General features: G+C 31.5%; 1 protein-coding gene across 3 annotated transcripts; it reads left to right on the forward strand.

Moving 5' to 3' along the window:
• Positions 1-9,906, forward strand: LOC111064504 (proline-, glutamic acid- and leucine-rich protein 1). 3 transcript variants are annotated; one of them, XM_022352246.2, is made up of 5 exons: positions 1-139; positions 2,369-2,436; positions 4,653-5,210; positions 8,191-8,292; positions 9,615-9,906. In XM_022352246.2, the coding sequence occupies exons 2-5, from the start codon at positions 2,386-2,388 to the stop codon at positions 9,837-9,839; spliced, it is 936 nt and encodes a 311-aa protein (XP_022207938.2). In that variant the 5' UTR covers positions 1-139; positions 2,369-2,385; the 3' UTR covers positions 9,840-9,906. The 3 variants fall into 3 exon arrangements, with proteins under 3 accessions (XP_022207938.2, XP_039298277.1, XP_039298276.1); XM_039442343.1 differs by lacking the exon at positions 1-139 and adding an exon at positions 142-421; XM_039442342.1 differs by lacking the exon at positions 1-139 and adding an exon at positions 1,959-2,222.
• The last annotated feature ends 589 nt before the right edge of the window (positions 9,907-10,495 follow it).

Raw genomic sequence — 10,495 nt, forward strand, 5'->3', positions numbered from 1 at the left:
ACTAATGACTAGATTGAATAAAGTATATCATGTTTAATTGGCTCCTGATACTTTAATTGGCTGCTAATGACTTTTCAGTTGATCCCGCAGTTCCAAGTCATCTGTCTCAGAATTATATGTGCTGTATCCTGTTTTTAAGGCAAGTATCAGAAATATACTCTTTGCCTGTTGTAGTTTTAATAAAACACTATGACACTTGAGCATACAATACAACCTACCAGATATCTGCGTTGCCAGATTGCGTGATTTTTTTTAACTTACTAAATGTACCGCCCTAATCAATGTAACAACACTGGTTTTGGCTGATGCATATAGGCTAACCAATTTTGGTGTATGGGATCCAGCCATGGGGATGTACCTGTGAATGTAACATCAATGTACCAGGCTCTATCCAACGGATATGGTTTTTAGTGATTTTGAGGTCATGACTATACGTCAATTATACATAACAACCGTAATTGAGTACTTGATAAAATATAGATCCGATTTTCCTCTCACAATAAACTCTACACTTGATTATTATAATCTAAGGGCCACTGCTAACAAATATGTAACCTATAACACTAATATTGAATGTATAAGGAGGCAGTTAATTTACATAGGTACTAAAATAATAAACCTCATTCCAAATCACTTTCTCATGGACAATAAGATCAGCGAAAAAATTAAACTGGATATAAAAAACTGGACATACAGTAATTTCTTCTTCCATTTAGATATATGACTCGAGATTTCTGCTCCAGCATTGTTTTATCATTAGTTTTTTCATTTTTCAGTGGACTCGCTTACCTTTATTTTGAGTACCTATTCCTCTGTTTTCTTCCTTCCCCCCATTTCTCCCTTACCTTTTTCCCTCATTACTTCTCTTCTCTTCTTTGCCTGCCTATTACATGGGAAACCATAGTTGGCTAGGTATCTTCCTCTCTATTTTCTCTTCTCCAACACACCCAACCACAAAGCCCATGGTTTTTTATATTATTGTAACATTTTATTGTGTTTTATTTGTTTCATAATTCTTTGTAATTTTGTTTTGTCTTTTCTTGTGTGTTTTTAATAAATTGAAATTGAAATATTATACAGAGATTTCAAAATGAAGTATTAAAAATATAGTCAACGCTTCCTGGTGCATTAGAAACAGTGACTTGCATAGAGATCTATGCATTATTCTATTTGTGCCCAGTGAGATGAGTCGATTTGCCATGCGGTATGAGCAGTGGCGGCGCTAAGGATTTGGGCCCCCCAGACAATTTGTGTAGGGCTCCTTTATACAGTATTTTTTACACATTTTTCTACCTATCGTACACCTATATGAAAACCAACATAAATATGGAGTATGGTTTTTTATTGAAAAAGTGTAGTGTAGTTTACGGCATCACATCATAGAATTTAAGCATTTTGTGTTCAATTTCATAATAATAGGAATTGTCTCTTCCTATGTATTTAATTTTTTTCAAATCATACCACCACCACCAATGAAAACTTTAAAAAATATGTAGAAGCAATTTCACCCGTTTTTCAGACACTACAAAGAGTGAACTGTGGAAGTGTTCTGGTAGTTAACAGTTCTCTCCACCTTCACAATTTTTCAACATGTTTATGATTTTTCTTCTATTGGTCATGAGTTCCTGAATATGTTACACAAATTTATCCTAAATAACTAGACTCATCTATCTAACATCTAACAAAGTTTATTCTTTCAGTTTGCCCAAGCATAATCTTCTCTTTTTTGCAGCTAAGAACTTTTCAACTATTTCGTTTATATTAATATTTTTAGTTTCATCATGTTCAATGCTTAATAAAACTCTTCAATATTTTTCCTCACTCGTTAAGGGCCTCTTCGGGGCCCCCATCGGCCGCCCCCCCCCCCCCCGCGGGGCCTTTATCGCCACCATTGGGTATAAGTCGAACCTCCATCATCATGTCAACCCTGAGACAAGCCAACTTCTACATAATAAAGATCTTACCAGGAAGCTGAAGAGAATGAAGCTGTGTGAACTAGTTTAATATCAATTTGTGAATAGTGTATGCAGGCTAGACATATCATTTTTACTGCTCTCATAATCTCAGAACTACTAGGGTCATCAATGGAGGAACTGAAGTTTTTCATAGTGAAATAAAAATTAATGGTTAGTCTCTGAGAATAGTTTTGATGACAATCAATATGAAAAATGTTCTCTCATGGAACGTTAGCATCTCATTCCTCTTCAAATATTTTGATAAAGGTAACACCCCTACACCGTATTTAAAACCTTTCTGTTCTTATGTTTCATTATTCAAACCTCTCAGTTGTCAAGTTAATTGTAACTTAAATATTATTGTATCACAGTGGTGACATGTGAATAAAAAACGTTGATTGCGTCATTTTCAGAATCAATCCTAACTGAAATGAAATCACTTCTACTGGAGTCGCTTTTCATTCTCTTGCTATCATATCAGGTAAGAAGAAATATGAGTAAATTATTGATCTAATATTTCTGAGATCTAATGAATCATTGATAATCATAATTGATAGTTATTTGTTCATTTCTACTGAGTTTAATTATGTATTAAATATATACAATATTATATAATCAATTATAACTTACTTCTATAGGACAGAAAATTTTGAAATTCGATCTGATCTGTTCCTAACTTAATAGGCTATGTTTTTTCTTATAATTTAGACTATAAGAATGAATTTTAGGAATATTGTGTTGAAATGGGAAGGTTTCATGGGATAAACTAAATTAGAACCTTATTATACCTTATTAAATTTCCACCATTCTTTTATGGGTTTTATATTATAAATGCATCAGTATTGTAATTAATTTTGTGTTCCATGAACACTATATAATAACTCTGTTGTAGTATTGAAACTGTATATTTGTAAATATTAATAAAAAAACACTTATGGTACTTTTTATGATGAAATGAGGAATGCATCATCAGCCATGAGAAATCATTCCTTATTTCATGATGGAAAGTAAGTGTTTTTTAATATTTAAAAAGATACACAGTGTTTAATACCAAAGTTATGTGTACTGTTCTAATCTTATTGTTCTCAATATATCATCTATTCTCAGATGATGAAATTACCATCTGTTCTCATCTTAAACAATCTTCATACAGTCAACGAAGGCTTAAAGAGGGAAATTTTTGGAAGACAATTTTCGACCTCACAGTTCTTTTTATGGTAGATAGTAAGGAGGTAAACATATAAAAATTCCCCACCCTTACTCTCTGTGCTAAGATGATGGGGGTGGTTTGAAGGTACAATTTTTTGGGGTTTTCGCATATATCTCGGAGACTATGCGTCTAAAGACATGTCTATTCAGTACAAAGTAAAGCTTACAAAATTTCCTGTAACATCCATTTGACAACTTTTTCCATATGTTTTATAGTTTTTGTGATATTCGAGCCATAATATATGACATTTTTGGAATAAACAAGTTTGCCTTCTATTTTTGCTCTTTTTAACCTTATTAACTTCTAACTACTTAACTACTATTGATGAAAAAACTAAAGCTTATTATAATAAGCCTAATAATATATCATTAAATTCTCTGTACCTATATATAATTTAACTATTTCACGCATTTCAGCTACAACCGTTGCAGCAGTATTATTGCAGTATAGTTGCAGTACTATTATGAAACATGAGCATGCTTTCATGCATGACTAATGCTCCAATCATGTATGAAAGTATGCTATGATAATTTATTTCAACAGAAGTATAGCAAAACAATGTAATACAGTTGAAAAACGTCACAGATAAATTATTATAATAACAGAAAATATCAGTCATAAAATAAAACTCTAAGATAATAATAATAATAATGATGATAATAATGATAATAAGAAAATAATAATGAATGATAATAATTTTTCTCACTCTAACAAGAATTCGTCAGCATCATAGAAAGCCTTCTTACTGAGAAAAGAGTATAGTTTTGTTTTGAATTGTTTTTCCTCAACAATCAGCCGGAAGTTTAGCAAAAAATCTTTATCTCCTGTAAGTAGGTGCTTTCTAACATACACTCAGCCTATGTCTCTCAACTGAAATGTTATTCGTTCCTCGAGTGTTATAAACATGATTATATGAGTTAACTTGGAATGAATCCAACTACAGTCAGTGAATAATTATTATTAAACGAAAATCCAAATTGAATGCTGTAATTCACCCCGAAGACTTCTGCTACTGCAAAATATTGACAACAGGGTAAACAGCTAGATGGAAATTCGATGAGCGCTACTATTCAAAAATTATGCAGTAGCAGAAGTCTTCGGGGTGAATTACAGCATTTAATTTGGATTTTCGATTAATAATAATTATTTATTAATTGGCATTTGAACGAATGCAACTTACAATTTATTCCCATCTACAGTCAGTAAGTAAAAGGCTTCTTTTTCCAGTCACGCCAAAAACTATTGTAATTCAATGATTATTTTGTTTGTAAAAATATTTCTTGTATTTGGCAATAAATTCATTATCCATTCATTATTCATTATTCAAATATTTTATATTTTTCACAATTAATATTATCTGCAAGTCGTCATTTTATAGTGACAAAACTCGATGAAAGATATAGCATTTCGTGAAGCATAAATAAATTCAAGAGATGAAACATATAGAATTGAATATTATAATTCATATTATTTCGGCTATTTTGTAGGTGTGTTGCAGTGTCTGGCCAAGCAACAAGCCCAAATACACAGACTCGTATCTGCCTCCAGCCGTGCAAATGCTTCACGTGCAGACAGAACGTCTGAATGACATCCGTAGTGCAACTAGCACTACAACCGAACTCATCACCACACCTCTTCCGGCCACATGTCGTCCGACATCCGACGGCCATCCGGCATCCGACGAGTGTCCGACGTCCTCCTACTCCGGCCCCCCGGAAGCGGCCCCCGGGCAACTCATCGACGAACTCGATGGGCAGATCAACGTCACCACACCGATTCCAGATCTCAATTCAAATTCTACTCCGATTTCCGATCTCAATCCCAGTTCCACTGTTAATCTGACTATCGTTGATCTCATTTCAAATTCCACTGTCAATCAAACTGTTGTTGAGCATCTAGCTCTCGACTCTGGAGAAGAAGAAGAAGAAGAGGACGAGATAGAGGAAGAAGAAGAGAAATTAGAGGATGAAGAAGACGTGGAGCAGGTGGAAGAAATGGTTGACTCGAGTAATGAGCGGGAATCCAATCCTATGTCAAACAAAGAGGTGAGCTGTAAGAATAATAGTTCATTAACAATTCCAAATTCAAATTTTATTTCCACAAAGTACAAACATTCCAACTATACCACATAAATGCAATAAATTACAATCAATTCAAATAAACAGCATTCCTTACTGAAAAATGATATCTTGTAAATAATTAATATTTATCTTGCACCTTTACAACAGTACTCACGTTTTTCTTGTTTGACGGACGCGTTTCATGGCACTGAGCCACATCCTTAGCCTAAAAGGAGTTTCTAGGTACTCTGTTGTAAAAGTGCAAGATTGATATTAATCATTTTAATTAATTATTCACAAGAAATTAATATCAACAGTTGGAGATATCAAAGTAGGATGGAGACAAAAGAAGAAATTGAACAATAATAGTATTAATAGTATCAATACTTCTATTCCTAACTAGTAAACATTATAATATACAATCAAACTGAATGAATTGAGGATTATCATGGTATTAAAACTAAATAAAAATACTAATTTATTATACTTCTGGAAACTTCTACACATAGCAAATATTGGCAACAGAAACCACCAGGTACAAACATTTCAACTATACAACATAAATGCAATAAATTACAATCAATTCAAATAAACAATTTGTTTATTAAATAAATAAAACATTTATTACTAAAAAATAATAAATTGAACAATAATAGTATTAATAGTATCAATATTTCTATTCCTAACAAGTAAAAATTATAATGTACAACACAACTATACAACAAATTTCAACTATTCAACACAAATGCAATCAATTACAATCAATTCGAATAAACAATTTGTTTATATTTATGAAACGGTGGCGGCGATAAGGGCCCCGCGGACCCCGCGGTGCGGGGGGCCCCGGCCGATGGGGACCCCGAAAGGGCCCTTAACGAGTGAGGAAAAATAATGAAGAGTTTTAATATAAATGTTTTTATGTGAATCAAGTTTCAATGGAAGTTTTCAATGCAGCACTGTTGACAGTTAACAGATACTGTTATAGGTCAGTTAAAGAATAGATTCGAAGGATTGCGTTGCATTGATGAAAGGTTTCCATTTCTGATGCTTCAGAATATAGGTTGTTAAATTGACAAATGAAACTATAGTGGAGAAAAGTAAGGCTCTGGTAAATGTGTATCCTGGTGATCTTTTTATTGAATTGCCTGACCAAGTAATATATTTTAAAACTATGATGGCTAAAGACATTGTGAAGAAGAAAAGTATTTCAGAAATGATGAATTTACTGGTTGAAAATAAAAGCTGCCTTATGAGTTGCCTTCTTGACTTAAGTACAGCATTGCAGCTTTATTTGACTCTACCCATCACAACAGCTACAGCCGAGAGAAGTTTTTCCAAACTTAAATTGATCAAGTCATATTTGAGGAATACCATGAATCAAGTTCGGTTGAGTAGCTTGGCTTTATCAAGCATTGAACATGATGAAACTAAAAATATTAATATAAACGAAATAAGTAGTTGAAACGTTCTTAGCTGTAAAAAATAGAAGATTATGCTTGGGCAAACTGAATGAATAAACTTTGTTAGATGTTAGATAGATGAGTTAAATTATTTAGGATAAATTTGTGTAACATATTCAGGAACTCATGACCAATAGAAGAAAAATCATAAACATGTTGAGAAATTGTGAAGGTGGAGAGAACTGTTAACTACCAGAACACTTCCACAGTTCACTCTTTGTAGTGTCTGGAAAACGGGTGAAATTGCTTCTACATATTTTTTAAAGTTTTCATTGGTGGTGGTGGTATGATTTGAAAAAAATTAAATACATAGGAAGAGACAATTCCTATTATTATGAAATTGAACACAAAATGCTTAAATTCTATGATGTGGTGCCGTAAACTACACTACACTTTTTCAATAAAAAACTATACTCCATATTTATGTTGCTTTTCATATAGGTGTACGATAGGTAGAAATGTAAAAAAGGTGTAAAAAAATACTGCATAAAGGGGCCCCACAAAAATTCTCGCTGGGGGCCCCAAATTCTTAGTGCCGCCACTGTTATGAAACATTTATTACTAAAAAATATCAAATTGAACAACTATAGTAGACTATTATAATAGAATCAATACTTCTATTCCTTACAAGTAGAAATTATAATGTACAATCAAGCTGACTTGAGGATTATCATGCTATTAAAACTAAATACAAATACTAATTATACTTCTGGAAACTTCTACACATAGCAAATATTGACAACAGAAACAACATTCAATCAGGCATGACAAAAATTATTCACTGTAGTTTTTTGACTCTAGTCTGTTTGCCTGCCTGCATGGATTAAGTATTGACTAAGGTATTTTGTAGATGTGTCGATCTTTATCTAAATTTTCTTCCAAATTGTCGTTTCTATTAACTCTAAAAATACGGCACACAACAGAGTAGATTGGCTATTGCCAATATATTTCTAGTGTCAGAAGGTTAGGAATAATAAATAGCATTTTTTAAAATTAATTATATTAAACAGACGACACACAACAGAGGAAATATATTGGCTATAGCCAATATATTTTTCTGTGTGCAGAAGTTTTCATAGGAATAATAATTAGCTTTTTTATTATTATTTAAAATTAATTATATTCCATTAACATTGACCTCACAATATTATTCATCATTATAATAATACCTAATCAATCATGCCACACAATAATATATTTAACAAATTTCTTGCACAATATTTCTGTAATAGACAATATTTTTGTTTCATTCATTCACCTTTTTGTAGATATTTTTTGCTATAGATTTTCAACTTCAATGAAGAATACGAATGTTGTTTTGTAATTTGTAATTTTCACCTATTGTGTAGCACAGGCTACACCTGCTTGATTATACACGTATAATAATGTTTAATTGTGTATTTTTGTGTAAATTTCAATCCGATATATGAGTAATTATTGATAGAGTAGCCTATAAATCAGGATAAATTTAATATCTATTAAGACAAAAACTACTCCAATTACAGGAAGAAGAAAATTCAGACCTCCTAGCACCAATTCTAGCTTTGGAAAGATTGAGAGATATTTTAACGGCTGATGCGAAACGTCAAGGATTATCAAAAGTTCAGGCAAGTGTATATGCTTACTATGCCACATATTATATGCAGTATTAACAACTCAGAAAAATAATTCTAATGCAAAATAAAGATGTTTCCTGTACTTTATCTTGTATTGCAATGATAGAAACTTTGTAAATGTTATTTTCTACATGAACACAATAATAGCAGAGAAAATACCATATTCTAAACAACGTAAACAGTTACATAACAGTATACACTTCATAGTGCAATAATATCTGGTTTGAGTGATCTTGTTGAGAGGCACAAATTTGTAATTCATTTATTATAAATACCGTATTGAAAAAAATAATAATAATAAACTCAGATCCTTATATAAAAGGAAATTATTGATATTTTTATGTTTAATCAATAATACTCTTCATTCTTGTCATCGAACATTACAAATGTTATAAACAAACGTCATGTGAAGATAAAACATAGCATTGCATATACTAACAATATATCGTACCGCTAACACATATATACATAACATTAAACATGTGCACAGTGTACAACATTTATTTATCAGTGTTCAGCTGAATATTTATTTTTACTATCTATTTATTATTGGAATAAATTTTATCATGTAATTAAAACCACTAAAAGCATACATAACACTATTGTAAATATAAATTTGAAATTTAAGTACCCTTTTAAAATTGTTCAATCAATATATATGAATAAATCATGAGAATGGACAAACATATATGATCAAAACTAAGAAGCTTGCAGTAGTATTTATTTAGTGTAATTTTATTTATTTTCCAATCACTTGATAGTGGAATTATATAGCCGAAATATGTCGTGATTGAACAATTTAAAAGGGTACTTGGATTTCTAATTTTTATTTATATTTGAGATTAGCCCTATAGAAAAAAAGATTAACATTATTGCTTGCACACTATGTGATCTTCACAGAGCTAGTGAATGACATAGAGTTACATATGTTTATGAAAAAAGTTGAAGTGCTGAAGAAATTGTAACTCATATTTTATTGCATGATGCCAGTGATAATCGTAAAACTTTGAAATTCAACTTTTTTTTTGAACAAGCAATATTATTAGGCTACACATAGCTATACAATACAGTTATTTTGTAATAGCAATATTATTAAAAAGATAATTCCTTCGTCTTAAAGTGTTCAAATTAGAATCTATATTTTGAATGAAAAAGACTAAGAAATTGTCAAAAAACTCTTAGTCTTTTTCATTCAATATGAACTTCTCAACTACACAAAAAGTGAATTCTATATTTTAATAAAATTGAGTACCGTATTTCTATTGCACTGAGTGCTAACGACAATTAATAATTATTTTATATTCTTTGTACAGGGGTATTCAGAGGAGCTCTTGAAAACATTGGCAATAAGTTCAACATATTCTTCAAGGAACCAACTGAGGATTGTTTTGATACGGATGCTAAAAAGAGGAGATGCTGAGAGGAGGGATTCCATTCTCATGACAAAGAAGATTATTGAAAAACTTAAAGATCCAGAAGGCCCGTTGTCAGCAGCTTTGGGATTGGTTCCTCCACTCATGTTCACCTATTCAATTTGATTATTTTATCATACATTACAAACACATGCTTTTTCCACAGAATAAAATGCAACAAGAACTGAGTCAATCCTAGTTTTATTTTACTTTCCCATTTTTACGCCTTTGAATTACCGGTATACAAATACGGCACCTTTGTATTATGAGTGTTACATCGTTTTTATAGGTCTCCCTAATTTTACTTTAGTTTTTGATTTATTACTTACAACAGAATGAAACATTATTATTTTCCTCACCCTACCATCATAGGTATTGGGGTAAGTGGCTATGATGGTACCGTATGACAAAGTTTGGCTAAATTATAAAATAATTATAATTCAAATTGTAATTTGAAGAATTACATAATTTGAAAGTGTTTTGTATTGTAACGGTATCTATAGTAATTGGTTTGGCTCCAATAATAAAACTTATTCTAAATTTCGGCTATAACAAATTTTTTTCTTGACTTTCTTATATTCTAAAGTTGAAAATATGCTCTCAGGGAATAATCTTCCAGGGTATCACAGAAAGGAAACTAATTCTAAAAATCATTAATTTATAAATATTATATTTTCACTGTAGCCTACCGGACTCCCACATTATCAGAGTCAGTGAAAATTCATTTCTATCTGTTCTAATGGGATACTACTCCCACTCAGCCCGGCCGTGCGAGTTTGGGG

Source organism: Nilaparvata lugens, chromosome X (genome assembly GCF_014356525.2).
Source record: "Nilaparvata lugens isolate BPH chromosome X, ASM1435652v1, whole genome shotgun sequence".
Lineage (NCBI taxonomy): Eukaryota > Metazoa > Arthropoda > Insecta > Hemiptera > Delphacidae > Nilaparvata > Nilaparvata lugens.

Bases quoted from the DNA above. Each gene is read 5' to 3' on its own strand.
- LOC111064504 (XM_039442342.1), top strand. From the start codon at position 2,150: ATGACAATCAATATGAAAAATGTTCTCTCATGGAACGTTAGCATCTCA. The intron at 2,223-2,368 runs GTAACACCCCTA...CGTCATTTTCAG, and splicing joins CTTCAAATATTTTGATAAAG to AATCAATCCTAACTGAAATG. The intron at 8,293-9,614 runs GCAAGTGTATAT...TTCTTTGTACAG, and splicing joins AAGGATTATCAAAAGTTCAG to GGGTATTCAGAGGAGCTCTT.